Raw genomic sequence first — 20,699 nt, forward strand, 5'->3', positions numbered from 1 at the left:
TCCATATGAGTTACTCTATGGCAAATTGCATGTTTATACTCATCTTAGAGCTTTTGGTTGTCTTTGCTATTCTACTGTTCCCAAGCATCTTAGAGACAAATTTCAACCTAGAGTTGTACCTTGTGTGTTTGTGGAGTATCCCTTTGCTAAGAAAGGTTACAAGTTATATAATCTGGAGACTCACTCATGTTTTGTATCTAGAGATGTTGTCTTTCATGAACATATTTTTCCATTTCTTAAATTACCCACAAGTTCTTCCAGTTTATATTCCTCCTTTTTCTGTATGCTTTGATGATTTCCTTCCTACTACTAGTCCTTTTACTCCTATCTCCCCTACTTCCACTTCTTCCACTCACATTCCTACTAGTCCTGCCTCTTCTCTTCCTGCTCCCTCATCTGAATCTCTTCCTCCACTCTCACAGCCCTCTGCATCCCTTTCTCCTCCTCTTCTAGAGTTCACAAGCAACCTGAATATCTTAAAAGCTATGTCTGTCAGTCTATTAGCTCTACTTCTGAACCCTCCTCGAGTCTAGTTAAGCAACATGTTTCTGAACCTTCTACCTATTCTCAGGATGCAATTGTCCCTGAATGGCAGGCTGCTATGAGACAAAAATTTGATGCTTTGGAGACTAATAAAACGTGGGATATAGTTGAGTTACCATTTGGCAAGAAACCAATTGGATGCAAATGGATTTATAAGGTTAAATACAAAGCTAATGGTTCAATTGAAAGATATAAAGCAAGGTTAGTGGTTAGGGGTGATACCCAAGTTGAGGAAATTGATTTCCATGAGACTTTTTCCCCTGTTGTAAAGATGTCCACCATTAGAACTCTTATTGTTGTAGTAGTTAAGAAAAATTGGCCCTTTTTCCAACTTGATGTTAATAATGCTTTCTTGCATGGTGATTTGGATGAGGAAGTTTGCATGAAACTACCTCCTGGTTTGTCTGTTCCTTCTACATCCTCATCTGCCCCTCTTGTCTGTAAGCTGAAAAAGTCTCTATATGGGCTGAGACAGGCCTCCAGGCAGTGGTATGCTAAGTTGTCACAAACCTTACAGTTAAGAGGGTATACTCATACCCTCAATGATTATTCTTTGTTTACAAAAGGTTCTGGAGACTCTCTTGTCATCTTGGCTGTGTATGTAGATGATATTGTACTTACTGGGACTAATTTGGAAGAAGTTTCTGCCTTAAAAGCCTTTCTTCATGATCAGTTCAAAATCAAAGATTTGGGTCTTCTTAGTTACTTCCTTGGTATTGAGGTTTTGTATTCTTCTTCTGGGGTTTTATTGCATCAAAGGAAGTTTATTCATGATCTTTTAAAGGAGTTTAATTGTGATGCCTGCTCTCCTGTTATTTATCCCCTTGAGTTGCATGAGAAACTTAAAGCTAAAGTAGGGGATCCTTTGCCTAATCATGAAGTTTATAAAAGCCTTGTTAGGAAGTTGAATTTCTTAACATATACTAGGCCTGATTTGTCTTTTGTTGTTCAGCATTTAAGCCAATTTATGCAGCACCCCTGTGCTCCTCATATGAAGGCTGCCCTTCACCTATTGAGATACATTAATGGTACTTCAGATTATGATATTTTCTTTAACAATTCCTCAGATCTTTCTCTTCAGGTGTTCTGTGACAGTGATTGGGGCTCTTGCCCTGATAGTAGTAGATCAGTTACAGGTTTTTGCATTTTGTTGGGTGGTAGTTTGGTGTGCTCGAAATCTAAGAAACAACCTGTGGTATCTCATTCTTTAGCTGAAGCTGAATATCGTTCATTGAGCAAACCAGTTGCTGAAGTTACATGATTATCCAAATTGTTGGTTGATTTTGGTCTTCCTATCTATTATTCCATTCCTGTTTTCTGTGATAACCAAGCTGCATTGCACATAGCAAAAAATCCAGTCTTCCACGAATGGACAAAACATATTGAGTTGGATTGTCACTTTATCCGGAGCAAGCTCACAGATGGGTTGATCACTTTGCTTCATACCTCAAGTGCATCTCAAGTGGCTGATATCTTTACCAAATATCTGTCTGGCAATGTTCATCACCTTCATCTTGGCAAGTTGGGTGTTAACCCACCCTCCAACTTGAGGGGGGGGGTGTTGGGATTCATAGCTTAGAAAATAACTTAGATTTGGTATTAGCTAGTATGTGTAGTCCAAGCTGTAGTAGTCCAACATGTATTTAGTTTTTTGAGCCTCAATTTGTATTTATTGTATTTGGGTTTTCGGGTCTTATAAAGAGGCCCAACTTCTGAGACTACAACAAAATAAGGAAAACAGTTTTATTTTGTAAATTGATTGAATAATGAAAATCAGATTTTTCTCTCTCTTCCTATCTTAGAACCCTAACTGGGCGTCTTCCAATTTCCTTCGATCTCTGAATCTAACAACAGTAGCAGCTTACACAGCAGCTTGCTGTAGCAACTTACAAGCAGCTTACATGGCAGCTTGTGTAGCAGCTTACAAGCAGCTTGCAGTAGCAACTTACACAACATCAACCTTTCTTCTATAAGTAGAGAAAATTTCAGTTCATTATGTACATAAGTTTGAAAATTGGATAATACATCAGTTTCTCTCTATACTTGTCTTTACTTTATAGTCTTTATTTTATAACAGTAGTATTATTTTAATTAAAAATAAGTATACTAATAATACACTAATTAAAGCATTTTTAAAATATAATTACCCTTAAATTAAGTAATCGATATATAACACCCTCGTTGTTATTAATTCATAATAATTTTCACATTGGACATCACTGCATAAAAGATGACTTTCACATTATAATTCCCGCATATTATTATTCTTTTTTACATAAAAAAAAATCATAGGAGCTAAATCGATAATGAGGTGGACTATTTCTTCCTAATGCGCTGGAAGTGTTTGATGAAATTCCCAAGAGTACAAGTGAGATCTACAGTTAAGTTCCAAAAATGGAGGGTGGCTATGTGTGGGCAGTCGCAGCTGGATTCAACGCTGCTCTTGCAGCGATCTCTGCCAAATTCTTCTCCTCCCAGGTAATTCCATCACACAACCAGAAACCTTTTCATTGATTATTCCTTCTTTATTTTTCTTTTCCTTCTAACTATGTTTATACTAGTCTGTGATTACATTAATCCAGAAGTATTTCGTTTGGAATCTGAACAATTTACTCAGTATGCTGACAAGGAGCTAAACAAAGAAAGATTAAGAATGCTAAATGAATCCAGTAGTCAATAATGTGTCCCCTAATTCATACTATGTTGTAGGATCTGCTCTTATTAGGTGGGTTCATTTGCCAGATGACAAAATTCCCCAAGTATGAATGAACACATCATTATATTTTTTCCAACTAGGATCTGATGAAATGAGATGAATTGAGGTAGTAATAAAATGGAAATTAAAGTGCGGATTATTTTGTGAAAGAATTTTTGGTCCAGCTATGAATTATCGCCCTGTGCTGTTTAAATTGCTAATTTGTCTATATTATATTTTGGACCTAAATGCTGCCATATTATAATTAACTACTATCTCGTGGTGTTATTATGAACTGTTAAGCAAAGCAAACACTGTTGTATTGATTCAAATAGAAATACCAGTACAATAAGATTAAGGGACACTTGCTGCTACAAAATAAGGAAATACAGATAGGGATAGACAGAAAGAAACAGGAGAGAGGTAACAGAGCCACAGACCATAGAGGGAGAGGGAATTTCTTAACAACTTTTAGCCTGTCTTTCCACTACTTGTACTGTTCTATATATATTAGATAATGGTCCCCAGTACTAATACTATGATGCCTTGCACACCAAGTCCTTAGCCAACACTCCAAACGTAATCAACCAACTTTTGGGTTGGTTTTCTTGTTCTCTTACTTCTTCTTGGCCGATCTTCTAGCCCAGATGCCAATTCCTTTTGCAGCCCACTTTCCACATTGAGCCTGTCAGTATTATTGGCTATAACAATACCCCCATCTCCGGATTGAACCTTGTCCTCAAGGTTCGAGTTTATCTGTTGCGTATCATCTTGAAGCTGTAAAGGTGTGATTTGATTTTTAGGGGTGCCAACACACTTGCGCAACATAGAAACTTGAAACACAGGATGTATTCTTGCTTCCTTGAGGCAATTCTAACTTGTAAGCCACCAAGCCCACCCGCTTCAGTACCTTGAAAGGTCCAAAATAGCGTTGCCCCAATTTATGGTGTCGTTGAAGTCGCACGGAATGTTGTCGATAGGGCTTCAACTTTACATATACCCAATCACCTACCACGAACTCAACATGCTCACGCTTTCTATCTGCATACTCTTTCATTTTCTATTGTGCCTTGGCGAGGTTGTGCTTCAAAAGTTCCATCACTTCATCACGCTGCAACAAAAAAATTTCTAACAGATCTTGGAGCTGCTTCCCAAGGCATAACGTACCAAAGTAGGGGGCTCACAACCATAAAGAACCTGAAAAGGAGTCATGCCCGCCGATGTCTGATAAGCCGTGTTATACCAATATTCCGCCCAAGGCAAAAGGGGAAACCATTCATGGGGCTGTCAGCCACAAAACATCACAAATATTGTTCGACACGCCTATTTAATGCTTCAGATTGTCCATCGATCTGAGGGTGATACGCCAAACTCATTGACAATGTGGTGCGCTGCAACCTATGAATCTCCTTCCAAAAAGAATTCATGAACCTGGGATCACGATCAGTGATTATGATTTTTGGATGGCCATGAAGTCGAACAATTTCTGAAACAAAAGCCATGGCCACAGTTTGAGCAGTGAAGGTGGAAGGAAGCGCAATAAAGTGAGTATATTTCGATAATCTGTCCACAATAGTCATAATGGTAGCCTTCCCTTTAGTGCTCGGCAAACAAGTGATAAAATCCATTGTGGTCTCTTCAAACTCCAGATCAAGGATTGGTAATGGCTGTAACAGTCCAGCAGGTTGCTTCAATTGATCTTTCATCTGTTGGCAAACTTGACATGAAGCCACAAAGGCCTGAACATCTTTTCGCATTCCCTTCCAAAAGAAATTGGAGGAAAGGCGGTGGAAAGTGCGTGCGACCCTCGCATGACCACCAATCAAGGAAGAATGAAATTCATCAAGCAACTGCAAACGAAGGGTAGAATCAGAAGGTACTACCAAATGCCCTCGAAAGAGTAGCAGTCCATCACGAAAAGAATAGTCAGCTGCTCCATTTGTGGAATTTTGCACTAGCTGTTGCACCGCTAAAAGCTCAGGATGAGACTGATTTTTGCGCTGCAATTCAGTGACTATCAAATTTGCAACTTGAAATAGCTAGGAATGAGGCTTCAGGAGTCCGTGACAAAGCATCCTCAACCAAGTTATTTTTCCCGGGCTTGTAAAGTATCTTGAAATCATACCCCACCAACTTGCTTAACCATTGTTGTTGCTCTGGAGTTTGAATCACTTGATTCGTCAAATTTTTCAAAGACTGTTGATCGGTATAAATTGTGAATCGCCTTCCTAGGAGATACTGCCTCCATTTGCTGACAACTTGAGTTATGGCAAACATCTTCCTATGATAGGTGGATGCTTTGCACATACAAGGACATAGTTTGTGACAGTAGTAAGCGATAGCGTGTCCCTTTTGAGAAAGAACAGCTCCAACGCCCATACCAGACGCATCTGTTTCGAGATGAAATTCCAATGAAAAATCTGGAAGGGCAAGGACTGGAGTGGATCCTAAAGCCCGCTTTAGTGTCTCGAAAGCAACATGTGCCCTTCGTTCCACTGAAAGGGTTCCTTGCGAAGCAAATCTGTCAAAGGTCCAACAATGGGGGCATACTGACGAATAAATCTCCGGCAATAGCCCGCAAGGCCCAAAAAACTACGAATCTCTTTCACATTTCGAGGGCTAGGCCATTGCAAGATGGCCCTGAATTTTTGTGGGATCTACTGCCAAGCCATTTGCTGAAATCACATGCCCTAAATAATCAATCTGGTCTTGCCCAAATATGCACTTCGACTCTTTTGCCACCAACTATTGGTCTCTCAGTAGTTGGAGAACCAAAGACAAATGCTCCAAGTGTAATTCCCATGATCCATTGTAAACTAGAATATTGTCGAAGAATACTAAAACGAATCGTCGAAGATGTGGCCTAAACACCGCATTCATGGTGGCCTGAAAAGTTGACGGAGCATTGGATAACTCGAAGGGCATGACTAAGAACTCGTAATGGCCCTCATGAGTTCGAAATGTTGTTTTTGGTATATCTTTGGGTCGGACACGAATTTGGTGATAGCCTGACAATAAATCTAACTTTGAGAAATACCTCGCGCTATGAAGCTCATCAAACAACTCATCAATGGTCGGGATAGGGAAACGATCCTTTACGGTGATAGCATTTAGGGCGCGATAATCCACACAGAATCTCCGTGTGCCGTCCTTTTTGCGCACTGACAATACTAGAGAAGAGAAGGGACTAGCGCTAGGGCGAATCACTCCTTCCTTCAACATCTCAGAGACAAGCTGTTCCATTACTTGCTTTTGAAAATAGGGATATGTACGGTTTAACGTTCACTGAACCTGCTTGAGGCTGCAAGTGAATTGCATGATCTTGCGGTCTGGATGGCGGCAAACCTTGCGGTTTACAGAAAATATCTTTGAAAGTATGGAGTAGAGACGACAATTCCGCAAGATAATTTGGAGTTGCAGGTGCCATATCAGCTACTAACTCAAACCGGTAATAACATGCTATGCCATCCACTTCTGCCAAACATCGAATACTTTGTAATTGGACTGGCTGAACGTCAATGGGTGGTTCCCCATTCCATCTGTAACGATTGACACCAAGAGAAGATTCGAAGATACGCTCATGATAGTCGGTAACCACCAGACCTAATGTTGCTAACCAAGATACCCCTAAAACAACTTCCGCGCCATGTAAATCCAAGACATAAAGGTCCAAAGTCAAGCTACATTCCTGGACCAACAACTTCACATTTCGTACTACTCCCACACAAGGAAGCCTTTGGCCACTGCCAACTACCACCGAAAATCGAGGTGTGGCTTCCACCTTTAGATTCAAAAACTTAGCAGCACAGGGTTGAATAAAGTTATCTATGCTTCCCCCATCCACGAGGACATGGACATGAGAACCATTAATTTCACCTTTAAAACGCAGGGTAGTGGAGGAATTCCCACCTGCCAATGCATGATATGAAATCGCAGAGTGCTGCTGGACCTCGAGACATTGTAATTCCTCAGCTAAAACTTCATCTGTAACAAAGGAATCTGGAGGAATGTTAGGATCTGAAGGACCCTCTTCTAATAGAAGAAGCTGAGGTAATGTTTTACATTTGTGACCTGGTGAATATCGTTCATCGCAGTAATCGCAAAACCCCTTTTTCACGTCGTTGTTGCGCTTCCGCCGGCTAGAGGCGTTTCAGAGGCAGCTTAGTGTTTGGGGATTTGGACGTGGAGTGAAAGGGAACAAGGGCTGTCGAAGGTGGGGTAGGCAAAATGGGCTGAGATTTAGTGTATGATGGCTTAGAATAAATGGGCCCTTTTTCACAATTAATCCGTTGTTCATAGGTATGGGCCAGGGAAATTGTTTGGTCTAGGGTGGTAGGGTTATGGGCCACTACTGAGAACTGGATATCAGGCCGAAGCCCAGAAAGAAATGTCTATATCAACCAGTGATCGGAAACACTTACCGTTTCGTTTGATAAGGCCTCAAACCGAGCTTGGAATCAGCGACGGTGGTGGATTGTTGCAGCTTTTCTAAACGACCTTCAGGACCCAGAACTTGCCGCTTCTTAAAACGAATGACAACAAAATGGTCCCAGTCGACCAATTGCTTGTTACAATGCAGCCATCCGAACCACTCAAGGGCCTCACCGTCTAGATAAAAGGAAGCTACATTGAGCTTCTCATTCTCATCAATGGAGCAAAAATTAAAATAGTGCTCAACCTGGAAGACCCAAGCCTCTGGGTTATCTCCATGAAAACTACTTATCTCAATCGAAGCACGTTTGTGGCGGAGAAGAGGCGACGCACCACTAGCAGTAGACGAAGGAGCGATGACACCCGATGCCGGAAACTGAGAAGGAACACCAAATGTTGGCCTAAGATGAGCAGTTAAGGCTGCCATCTGAGACACCATTTCCTGCATAAAACAATGATTCGATTCCACAACCTCACAAAAAGCTGCCATGTCCGACGACGGAATGGAGCTACGGCCAGGGGTGGACTGTGAAGGGTCAGCCATGGAATGTTTTGGATCACCCATGGAAGATAATCAATGAAAGCACCAAAATGTTATGAACTGTTGAGCAAAGCAAACACTGTTGTATTGATTCAAATAGAAATACCAGTACAATAAGGTTAAGGGTCATGTTATATTTGTCTAATTAATTCCTAGTGTCTACTTGTAATAGATCCCTGTCCGTTTAGATCCTACAATGTTTTCGTGGTAACTTTTGGGCTTAAATCTTTGACACATTGAATATCTAATGTCTATGCTCTATGTAAATTTTCACCATTATGTTATCTTTACTCATTCCTTGTTTCTGCTTCACTCTAATGTGGCAAGCAATCTCGAAATATTGGCTAATCGATGTCATCTCAAATTTACAGCTCATCAAATATGGTTGTGTCGTAATATTCAATGTCACTATGTGGGGATGCTATATCAATAGCCTTAAAGCTCTATCATCTCTACAAGCTACTGTGACAAACTTTGCAACCAACTTTTTATCGTCTGGATTGGCTGGATTTTTACTTTTCCAGGAGCGACTACCAATTCAGGTAATTTATGAAATTTGTGCTTCTCTGTGTTTATGGACAGCGTATGATCCTTTGATCGTGTTTCTTGTTCAGTCCTTCCTCCCTATTTTATGGAAGTCCTTAGTTGTGGATTAACTTTTCTATGATTTCTCTAGACGTAGAACGAGCCTTTGTTCCCATTTCTTTTTCAGTCCTCTCTGCGTAAGTTATCATAGTCAGTATGTTGTACTGTTACATCTTAGAACCTATTAACATAGCAGGATTAACTTTTGCACGATTTTTGTAGTCATAGGTTTATCAACTAATAAAATAAAAAAGGCCAACTAAAATTAATGTGCTTCTCTATGTAAAGGAAGTATTTCCATGGTTTGTAGCCCCTCGAAAGTGAAGAAATCTAGCTTCTGCTTTAGGTCCCCAAAAATTTAAGTACATCACAATTTAGAATTCCGATATCCAAGTTAACCATTTGTGTCAATAAACTGTTTTGGTTCTTGTTGTCAATTTAAGTATTTACCTTGCCTTCAGTCTCAAGTCTTGAGCCTTCTCGTTCGACTTAGGGGGGTGATGATATGGGGAAGGAGCAATTCTGAGAAGAAAATTTTACAGGGTAGAAACATAGTTTCTCAAAACAATTGCCTCCCTCAAGTCAGATGTAGACACACCACTGATTTATAATAAAATGCCAAAGAACTTGTAGCTAGGTTAAAGTTAATCTGAAGCTGTAATTAAGTCAGAAATGTGTGTTTATGTGATTGCTATGAGTATTAGTTTATATCATCTTGCCATATATGATGAAAATTAGGCCATTTGGCCGACTGATTGGTATTACTTTTGTAGTGGTTTGCAGGTGCTGCACTGATTGTTCTAGGAGTTATTGTTTTGAGCAAGTCAAGCATCGAAAAGAAAAGTCATACAAGTTAGATAGTAATCTTTGATTTATCTTCTATTTCTGAATTTTGAATACTTGTTATATACGGATTTTCTGTTCTTTGAATCATTAAATGTTAAATTAATTGATCGGTATTGTGTAACATTGTAGATGTTATCTTAAGATCAACTTTTTTTGGACACGTTGCTTGGCTTAACCTCAATACAAACTACTCAAATTTCAACTCAAATTTTATTTAGTTTCAAATTTGAATATTATATTAGCTTGTTAGGAATAATATATATATATATATATATTAAAACATATAGTGTAAATTAAAAAGATAAAATTCTAAGATATCCTTACCTTATAATCTACGTATTTGAGTTGAAAGAAATATTTGAAATCAAAGATCAACTCCAAATTTTTTATACTCAACGAAGATAAAACAGAAGAAGAAATTCGTTCCTTTTAGATTTCCAATATAGAAATTGTCCACATAAGAAATTTATTTATAGTAACAAATTCGTTCCTTTTAGATTTCCCATATAGAAATTGTCCACATAAGAAATTTATTTATAGTAACCTTTGGTTGAAATTCTTCCATATTTTTCTTTGGCTCTATCGAATTAACTTAAATAAGTGTCGCTTAAATAAATAAAAAAATGAAGAAGGTACAAGTGCCGCTAAAAAGTAATCGTTTATAAAGATACTAGCAGGGGTAGTTCGGGCTTTGCCCGGGCCCAACGTATTATGTAATTATACATTGGTTAAAATAGCACGGTCTAGTCAGTTTTCGGACTGATCATTCAAAAATAGTCAGCGTTTGCCAAGTCATTGAAAAATAGCCATTATTTTGCTGCAACAGAGACCGGTCCAACATAATATACTGGAGTTCGGTGCACTTGTGTATGAACTTCCAGCATATTATGCTGGACCGATATATTATGCTGGACCGACATATTATACTGGAACTCCAGTATATTATGCTGGAGTATTTTTCCGGATTTTGAACAGTGTTTTCGTTCAGATTTATCTTTACATGAAAAGTGACTGAATTTCGATTACTTTTGAAACTGTGGCTATTTTTGAATGATCACTTATAAATATGGCTAATATTTCAAAGAAAATAATAAATATAGTCCAACTTATATTTATTATTCTTAAAAGTGAGTACAACTTATCGTCCAACTTATACTATTTTTTCTTCTGATGGTCTTTGGTTTAACTTCTTCTCTTTTTCCAACTTTATTTTATTTTCCAATTTTTTTGAACTATATAGTTTTACGTAGTTCACACTAAAAAAGAACTGGTGATTTTTCCTATACTTTACCAACTATTAAGCGGGCGTTTGGATGTAAGAATTGTAAAAATTTTAAAAAGGGTGAAAAAAGTTCAAGTGAAAATAGTATTTGAAATTTAAAGATGTGTTTGGATATGAATATAATTTTGATTGTTTTTGAAGTTTTGTGAGTGATTTGAGTAAAAATTTTAAAAAAATAGTTTTTTGGAATTTTTCAAAATTTTGAAAATTTCCAAAATGCTTCTTTAAGTGAAAATTGAAAATTTTATGAACAAACGCTGATTTCGAAAAAAAAGTGACTTTTTTTTATAAAAAAGGAAAAATTTGTTATGTCCGAACGGGCTCTAAGTTGTCTTTTAATGATTTCTCCATGTATTCATGATAATTTAGTATTTAAATTAAGTTCGAATGGTCAACATGAAATAAAGTACCAAAACGTAGAGTTAATTTTTATGTAAAGTAAGTATAATATTATTTTTTAAAACTTTATTGAATAATGCATCGAACTCTAATTTTAAGTAGCAAAATATAATAATTAGATTCACCTCACGGTGTGTGTGGGGTGAGGGGGGAGGGGGGGGGGAAGCAATTGAATGGCCTTGTATGTTACTATTCTAAATAGGTACTTACATAAATAGATATAGGGATATTTTCACAGATAGTTATTTAGATTCGCTATTTTTTTTTTATAACAGATATATATGGATAGTAAAATAATTATTTATAATTATACTCATATTGCATATGAATTATACATTTACTATACATTTCTCAACTATTATTTAAATGATTGTGTGAACGGCTATTTAGGTTAATATGAATTGAGCATCGTGCTCTCCGACTAATGTGATAGTAAAGGAAAAGATTTTATAAATTTTATATATATATATATATATATATATATATATATATATATATATATTATGTTTGTTATATATAAAAATTATATAAATTTTATACATTTTTTTGGATATCGAATATAAAATATTTCAGGCGCGGGCTTAAAATAAAAAAAGCCCAAAAAATTAGTTGAATTACCACCACATGATCTATAAATTGCATTAACAATAATTACTTTTATTCAAACTAAATTAAATATCACAGGAATAACAAATACATGAATAAATAAATCCTATAGAAATGTGGCGTTTAACTTTGATGAGATAAATTTTACGATAAAATTAATTTCGAGCTTGAGGCTTATTTTCCAATTCAAAGAGTAACTTTTTTTCTAAAAATGTAGTTTAATAAAACTTCGTCGATAAATTTTATTGACTAATTTAATCTTTTATATACAATTAACAATTCGAATAAATCGGGGCCCACTTTTTTCAGAGAACTGAAAATCTTACACGATAAATCATGCAAAATGTAGGTGGAGGACCCACTTTTTCGCAAGCTTATCCACACATAACAGAGGTTATTGCAAGATTTTGAAGAGAAATGTGGGAAAAATTTAGGTGGGACCCATGTTGGATTATACTCCTCAGAACTACTAATATCTCTGGAATGGAAGTTTGATTTACAAAATTGCGGCTGAATGATTGAAAAGGCAATATTAACCCTGTGAATGCTAGCAAACATACTGAGCTGGAAGAGTATTTTAGGGAATAAAGTGAATTGACTTGGTTTTTGTCAATTCACTTTGTCCGGAAGCTCCTCAACATTCTCGCTTATTAATAGTAGTAATAACAAGGTACAATTGATAGAGTGCATGTCTCGAAATTATAAAAAAAAGAAGTAGATGAAATTGGCCTCATTATTAGAGATGCTAGGAATATGGATGTCACTAAGAATTTATAACTTTGGAATATGGATGTCAATAATAATTGCTACAGATCTAAAATATCGTCTAGATCTGCACCTTAATGCTATATAATAGATTTTTCCAATACTTTAATCTCCTTGATAATGTTCGATGCCCTTATCTCGCAAACATACAGCTTGTTTGGTCAAATCCTCATAATTTATTTCTTTTTCTTGGGTTAAATTATAATTTTTATAGTACTTTTTATTAAAGAAATAGGTACTTTACATTTTGTTTGTGAAAAAAATATATTTTGTCAATTAACTGATTCCGTTTGTGTTTTCTAAAATAAACTTGAGAGTATATACTTTTCAAAAGGATTTCAAAAAAGAAAAATCTATTAAATTTTCCAGAGTTTATGTATTCTTGGTGAAAGTAAAAAGGAAGCACGATAACTTGTGAAATTGGACTAATGAAATTATAAAGCTAGAACAAATATTGACTAAGATGATTGAGGACTTCTATTGTCATTGTTTCTTTATTTGTTGAGTTAGTTAAATATGATCAATGCTCGTCATTTTTAGGAATTCACATTTTTTTAACTTTTATTTTATAACTCAAACGTTATTTGTTAATATAGTACGTAATATTTATGTAATTTTTTCACAAATATATATTTATTAAGACAAGGTACACGTGCAACACGTGTATTCTAATACTAGTTGTAATAATATATAGAGAGAGAGGTCACTTGATTAAAGTTTATACCACATCTTTCATAAAATTATCAGAGTACATTTCATAATCGCAGTTAGTAAGAATTGAATTTGTAACTAATGCAAATTATGCATTTGAATCACGAATAAAGGAACATTATCCAACTCTTTTTTTTTTGATAAAACAAGATAATATATTAAAAGTTCGGAATATTATCTGTTACATCATTCAAAATACTACAAGCCCTAAGTATGTTTGTATTGCCCGTACTGGCTAACTTACAACATACAACAACACAATTGTACTTAACAAAATAGACATATCCATCCTTATCTGCTACTAAATTATTTAAGACATAAGCAGGTGGTTTGCCAATTAGTTGATGTTGTCTTGCATGCTTGAGTGATTCCTTCGTCATTTTATGGGCCACTTTGTTCCCCTCCCTAAATGGCTGATTAATGTCTGCCTCAACTGGTACATTAACCACATATACAAGTATAGATAATGGAGTTACGAGGAACACAACCAAAATGTAGTACACTAATTACCTCTGTTGCGTTAGTTTCAATCATCAGGGGAGTGTATCCGTATGTTAGTGCAATACTGAGTCCTTCTTTGAGAGCCTCTAGTTCGGCCTGGAGGGGGAGCTTGAGGGGCAGGAGTGCTGGTAGCCCATCATCCATTTTCCAGAATAGTTTCTAAATACTCCTCCTATACCTCCCATATTCGATTTTTCTCTGAAAGCACTATCTATATTTAGTTTGTAGGTTTTAGGGAGAGGTTTGTGCCATGCAACTTCAACTGCATGGGAATGAACAGTGTGTTTCTCCTTTTGGGTGAGGACCTTATATTGTATAGCTAGGGATATTGCATGGGTGGGGTTATAATTCAGAGTGATTATTGTTGTTGATTTAGCCAGATACTCCATAGAACAAAAGGGTATAGATCTTCCCATGCAAGATAAGGGGAGGAAGTGTTATTATTTAAATACCTAATATTATGAAGCCAGTGGCCATCCTCACGATTAATTAGTCCTCTATTAGTCCAGTAATTTAGGACTGCTTTGCATTTAGTGAAAATGTGCTCAATGGTTATGGAGATATTTCCACAACAAGAATTTTATCTTATTTAGACAGTATGTATCCCAAATTCAACCAAAGCCATTTGAGTTGTTGTGATTAGAGTAAATTAAACTATAGCAACTTTTTGAAGAGAAGGTTCCATTCCCCTTAAGCTCCCAGTATATTGAGTCATACGGCCTCTCTATAGGATGAATAGATAGGATATTATTCTTAATGTGTTGGGGAAGATCAAAGTTGATATTTTTTAAATCTCACTTATTGTTATTCCAAATATCTTTGATGGTAAGGTTGTTGCAAGACATTGTGAGAGGACCCTCCAATTGTTGTCTAAGGGTTGGAGAATTTGGGATCCAGTTCGAATCCCAAATATTCATAGTAGAATTTGTGTGTGGGATCCCCTTTAAACCTTTGTTACATATTTCCCAACCTTTTACCACACTTTTCCATATGAAGGAAGAGTTTTTTAGATTCTTGATAGAGCCATAGTTAGAGGCTAGTATTTTTTACCAAGGATGGTTTGAGTTCTGAATAAGTCTCCAGGTGAGATTTGTCAAAGTTACCAGGTTTTTTTCTTTTGCAGATTGAATACCAAGACGCCCATTGCTCTTGTCCTTTATCACTGTATCCCAAGAGATAAGGTAAATATTTTTAGAGATGTTTGTGGAACACCAAATAAAATTTCTTTGAATTTTATCAATATGCTTAAGAATCTTTATAGGGAGATAGTTATACTACATGGCATGATTTGAAATACTGTTTAGAGAAGTAAAGCAAGTGTAGTTCTTCCGGCCATGCTTAAGAAATTTGATTCCCAATAGGATAATTTGTTAGACATATTATCAAGGATAAATTGGTAATTAGATGGTTTGGGTTTGATATTTATAATTGGGTAACCCAGATATTTACGAAAAGTTGTTACTAATATTAATATTAAAGAGTTTTGCTAAAGCCTTAGAGGTATGATTAGGGCAGTTTTTGGAGACAATAATTTTTTATTTGGAGAAGTTTGTTTTTTGGCCCGACAAGTTACAAAAAGAATTTAGGCATTTTAGGATGGCATTGGGGGGATTTTCTGTCAATTTTACACATTAAGGTTAAATCATCAGCATAGAATAGATGAGATAACTGATATTTATTTTTTCCCATTATGATAGGAGACCATGTTCCAATGTCAACAATGTAGTTAATTTGAGTGGAAAGCATTTCCATACAAAGGATAAAGATATGTGGGGAAAGGGGTCTCCTTGTCTAATACTTCTACTAGGAATTTTTTTTTACTCTTGCTATCATTGACTAAGACTGATATCCTGCTTGTTGTGATACAAGACATAATGAAGGAAGTGATTTTTGTGGGAAATTTGAAATGACGAAGGGTTATGTATATGAAAGACCATTCAAGACGGTCAAAAGTCTTTTCCAGGTCTATTTTCGGAACCATATTTGCATTAGGACCTAATTGTTTGTGTATTTTAAGCATTAGTTCCTGAATAATGATGGCATTATCACTAGTACGTCTTCCTTTTAAAAAACTGGCTTGGTAAGGACTAATGATATTCCCTAAAAAGGATTTTAGTCTATTAGCAGTGATTTTGAAAATAATTTTGTAGATTGTGTTACATAGACCAATAGGCCGATAGTTTTTCAAATTATTTGCATTTGAAATTTTGGGAATGAGGTAGAGATAAGTGTCATTAATCCCTACAGGGAGTTTGCCCGAATCAAAAGCTTAGTGACAAAGGTTTGAGACAGAGGTTTGTAGGGTAACCCAGTACTTTTGAAAGAATAATGGGTGAAGACCATCTGGACCAGGAGATTTAAAATGCTTAAACTAAATAAAGCATTTTTAATCTCTGAGGGGAATATGGAGTTGTCTAGAGATGATAGATTATAATCTTTGTAGCTAAGGGGGGTCAATTTTAATGGAGGACCAATTGGAGTAGCAATGACTAGTAGTGAATACTTGTTCAAAGAAAGATAGAGTATGTTCCATGATTTTCAAAGGGTAATCTATCCAATTACCTTATAAGTCTTTAAAGAAGACAATCTTATTTTTTCTTCTATTGTTAGTGACACATATGTGGAAGAATTTGAGTTCTTTTCCCCTTCATTAAGACAGTTGACTCTAGATCTTAGTTTCATAAAATCTTCCTCCATTTCCAAGATATTATTATACTCCAACTTGAGGGTGGATTCCAGTTCATTGAGGAAGGAGCTAAAACCATACGAATTTGAATTTTGAATGCCATTTAATCTAACCAGGATTTTTTTAAAAAAGATCTCCAAATATAACATTTTTCCAATCAGTGACACGTTTTTAAAAATTCTTGAAGCATCAACAAAAGTTGTGTTGTGCCAGCATTCTTTAACAATATTTCCAAACTCAGGGTGGCCGCATCAAAAGGTTTCCAGTCTAAAAGGCTTTGGAAGAGAGTTTGGGAATTAATTCTAGGAGAATAGGATTATGATCCGAGTGGGTTTCTGGCAAGTGAACTACAGATGCTTTTGGGAAGATGTTAACCCAAACATCATTAGCTAGAACCTCATCCAATCTTTTCATGATACGGTTAATACTAATTTTATTATGTAACGACCCTGCCGGTCATTTTGAGAATTAAGCTCCATTCAATGGCGTAAGGTCTAGAACAATTTTATATTATGTGTATTGACTTACGTGCATGGTTGAATTAAGTTACCGGGGGATTCGGAGTCGAATTGAAAGAAAGATTCTAGTTTTGGAAGCTTAAGCAGTGAGAATTTGACCGGAATTGGACTTTTGAGTAAACGACAACGGAATGGATTTTGGATAATCTCAAAAGCTTTGTATGGTGATTTTGGACTTAGGCGCACGTACGGATTCAGGTCCATAGGATAATTTGAGGTGTTTCGGCGAAAGTTGGAAAAGTTAAAGTTTGGAAAATGGAGAAGTTTGACCCATAGTTGACTTTTGTAATATCGGAGTCGGAATGCAATTTCGAGAGTTGGAGCAGCTCCGTTATGTCATTTTGGACTTGTGTGCAAAATTTGGCGTCATTCCGGGTTGATTTGATTGGTTTCGGCACAAGTTTTCGAAGTTGAAAAATTTGAAAGTTTCTAAGTTCGATTCATGGCGTGATTCGTCGTTTTAGCGTTGTTTGATGTGATTTGAGACCTCGAGGGAGTCTGTGCTAGGTTATATGACTTGTTGGTATGCTTGGACGGGGTCTCGAGGGCCTCGGGTGTGTTTCATACGAGTCGCGAATGATTTTCCATGGTTTTAGGGAGGTCGAGTTCTGGTGTAATCGCACCTGCGGACCCTGGGTGCAGGTGTGATGGTCACAGGTGCGAAGGAGGAAGTGCAGGTGCTAGAGGAGTTGGTCTGGGCAGTCTCCGCATATGCGGAGAATTGAAACGCACGTGCGGTGCCGCAAGAGCGGATCCCTGGGCGCAGAACCGGAGTGGAGCGCAGGTGCGATTGGTCAGGTGCACCTGCGGTTGCGAAGATGCGGTTAAGTTGGTCGCAAGTGCGGAAGATCTGGCAAAACCATATAAGTCGAGAGTTTGGCCATTTCCTTCATATTTTGAGTTTTAAACTTCGGATTTGGGAGCTTCTTTTGGGGGGGTTTCAAGCAAATCGATTGGGTAAGTGTTCTTCACCTAGAATATAACATATTCCATGATTGTCTTTATTTTTATCATTTAAATTGTGTTTTGGGTTGGGAAAGAAGTTGGGTTTTGAAGAAAATTTCTAAAATAAAAAACCGTGATTTGAGGGACCAAATGGTATTGGAACTTGATAAATTTTGTATGGTTGAACTCATATTGGAATGGGTATTCGAATTTTATAAAATTTGCCGGGTTCCGAGGTGCTGGCCCGGGGGCCGACTTTTTTACCGATTTTTGGAGTTTGTTAAGAATTGAGACTTTATGATCCAGAATAGTTTCTTATGTGTTTTATTTGTGCTTTGAAGTTAATTTGGCTAGAATTGAGCCGTCCGAAGGTCTTTTTACTCGAGAAGTGCATTTTAGAGTATCGGTCTGTCGTCTTTAAGGTAAGTATCTTTCCTAACCTTTTGGTAGGGGGGGGACTTCCCATTGAGATTTGAGTCTTCTATGTTGATTGTAGTTCGTGTACGTGAGGTGAAAAGTGCGTGCTCGGACTTATCTGTGGAAAATTGGCCTTTTAGGGTTCTTAGGTCTTTATATTCATTGTGTATGTTGAGTTTTCTAATTATTAATTTCACCTCTAGATGTTTAATTGAAATTAATCTCTTCATCATTCACTCTTATTGCCTAATTGACTCTTATTTGATTTAATTGAAGAATTTTGCCTCTCATATTGTAATGCTATCTTTTCATAGCTGCTTGTCTTATTTGAGAATTATTATTATCCCTCCTGAAATTGTTTAGTCTTAAGTGAAGCTAAGATTACCTTTCCTTAATTGAATTGTCGAATATCCTCGAAATTGTCCAATCTTAAAAGGAGTTTAGATAACCTATATCTTGTTGACTTGCCTTTATTTGGGACTACTTGACTCGTGTTGATTTCCTTTCTATTGACTTGTGTATTATGGGATCGTTAATACATTTTAGTTTTTCCGTTGTTGAACTGTTCCCTTTATGCCAACATTCTTTTCTGTGCTTATTCCTTGTGAGCTGGTTCTACTGTTCCTTGTGAATTACAGTCCTTGAGTTGATTTACTTGTCTTACCTTGTATTATTGTTATTGTTGTTGCTACACGTATTGTGGTGATGTACGAGTTTCCTGTTGTGCTGTAACTGCTGATTCTGTTGGTTGTGCTGCATATTTACTTTGGGACTACAGAACGATATTCTGGGAGATCCCCCTGCATGTTTACTTTGGGACTATGGATCGATATTCCGGGAGATCCCCCTGTACATTTATAATTGGGACTACGGGAAGATATCCCGGGAGATTCTCCTGTACTAGATATTTACTTTGGGACTACGGATCAGTGTTCTGGGAGATTCCCCTACATATTTATGATTTGGACTACGGGATGATATCCTGGGAGATCCTCTACACATTTACATTTGGGACTACGGGACGATATCCTGGGAGATCCCCTGTTAATATCATTGTGTTCTGAGCTGTTGTTTTCATTGATCCTATCCCTGTGTAAACATTCTTTGTGTTGTCTGTTATATTCTGTATACTTACTAGCTGGTATGAACTATATTAGGACACTTGCATAAGCATACACGTGGCTAAGCACCCTTATCGAATATGAGGCTTCTTGGTATTGTCGAGTATAGACGCACACCCTTGTTTATTGGCCTTCCATGTGAGAGTGGCTCTATTTGGCACATGAGGTGTCAGTATGATTATGAGGTGTGATGAGGGCACAGAATGCCAAGTGTTAGGGTTCCAGTACTGAGACCGTATTGTATGAATATGAGACGAGGTGTCACAGAGTGATTTATATTCGAAGGTTATATATTTGAAAATATTATATTTGAAGGTACTTATTTTTAATTAACTATTTTGAAATGTCACAGGGTGACTTATATTTGATGAATATATGTTTGAAAAAGATTTTATTTGAAAAGCATTATTTTGAAAGAACTCTTTTGAAAAGGACATTTATTTGAAGGAAGTATATTTCAAAATATTTTTTATCACTTGAAAGGTTTCACTATTTGATTGACGCTTGTTGGTTAATACTTAAGGTGAAAACTATTGGAGTTGTTGAGTTATGACTTGTCTTTACCGTATTTGTGATTTTGGATTTGGGTTATCTCCTCGTTTACTTTTTCGTGTTTTTCTTATGGTGTTCCACTGAGTACTTGCTGTTTTCTTTCCTTATTGCAATTACTGTATTGTTAGCCGTATCGTGTAGTTTCTATAAAAATATCATGTTCTGCTTATTAGACTAGTAGGTGTCTTGACTATTCCTCGTCACTACTCCACCGAGGTTAGTCTTGATACTTACTGGGCACCGCTATGGTGTGCTCATACTACACTTATGTACATTTTTTGTGCAGATCCAGGTATTGTTCGCCAGTAGCTATGCGGATTCTTGCCGAGGAGACTCAAGGTAGCCATGTTGCTGCGTCCGCAGGCTTCGGAGTCACCTTTCTATTTTATATTCATATTGTTGTACTTATTTCCATACGATTGTGTTTAGAAGTGGTAGCGAAACTCTGTAGAGCTTATGACTTGTACTATCGGGTTTTGAGAATTATAGAATTTTGTAGAGATTTTTGCTTCATGACTGTTAAATTTTATTTATATTAGTGGTATTTCAGTATGA

General features: G+C 36.7%; 1 protein-coding gene across 2 annotated transcripts; it reads left to right on the plus strand.

Moving 5' to 3' along the window:
• The first annotated feature begins 2,739 nt into the window (after positions 1 to 2,739).
• On the plus strand, positions 2,740 to 9,801 carry LOC104218988 (uncharacterized). 2 transcript variants are annotated; one of them, XM_009769616.2, is made up of 3 exons: positions 2,740 to 3,021; positions 8,582 to 8,752; positions 9,569 to 9,801. In XM_009769616.2, the coding sequence occupies exons 1-3, from the start codon at positions 2,938 to 2,940 to the stop codon at positions 9,650 to 9,652; spliced, it is 339 nt and encodes a 112-aa protein (XP_009767918.1). In that variant the 5' UTR covers positions 2,740 to 2,937; the 3' UTR covers positions 9,653 to 9,801. The 2 variants fall into 2 exon arrangements, with proteins under 2 accessions (XP_009767918.1, XP_070028476.1); XM_070172375.1 differs by having other exon boundaries at positions 2,821 to 3,021; positions 9,579 to 9,801.
• Positions 9,802 to 20,699: the final 10,898 nt, after the last annotated feature.

This window comes from Nicotiana sylvestris, chromosome 4, assembly GCF_000393655.2.
Source record: "Nicotiana sylvestris chromosome 4, ASM39365v2, whole genome shotgun sequence".
NCBI classification, from domain to species: domain Eukaryota; kingdom Viridiplantae; phylum Streptophyta; class Magnoliopsida; order Solanales; family Solanaceae; genus Nicotiana; species Nicotiana sylvestris.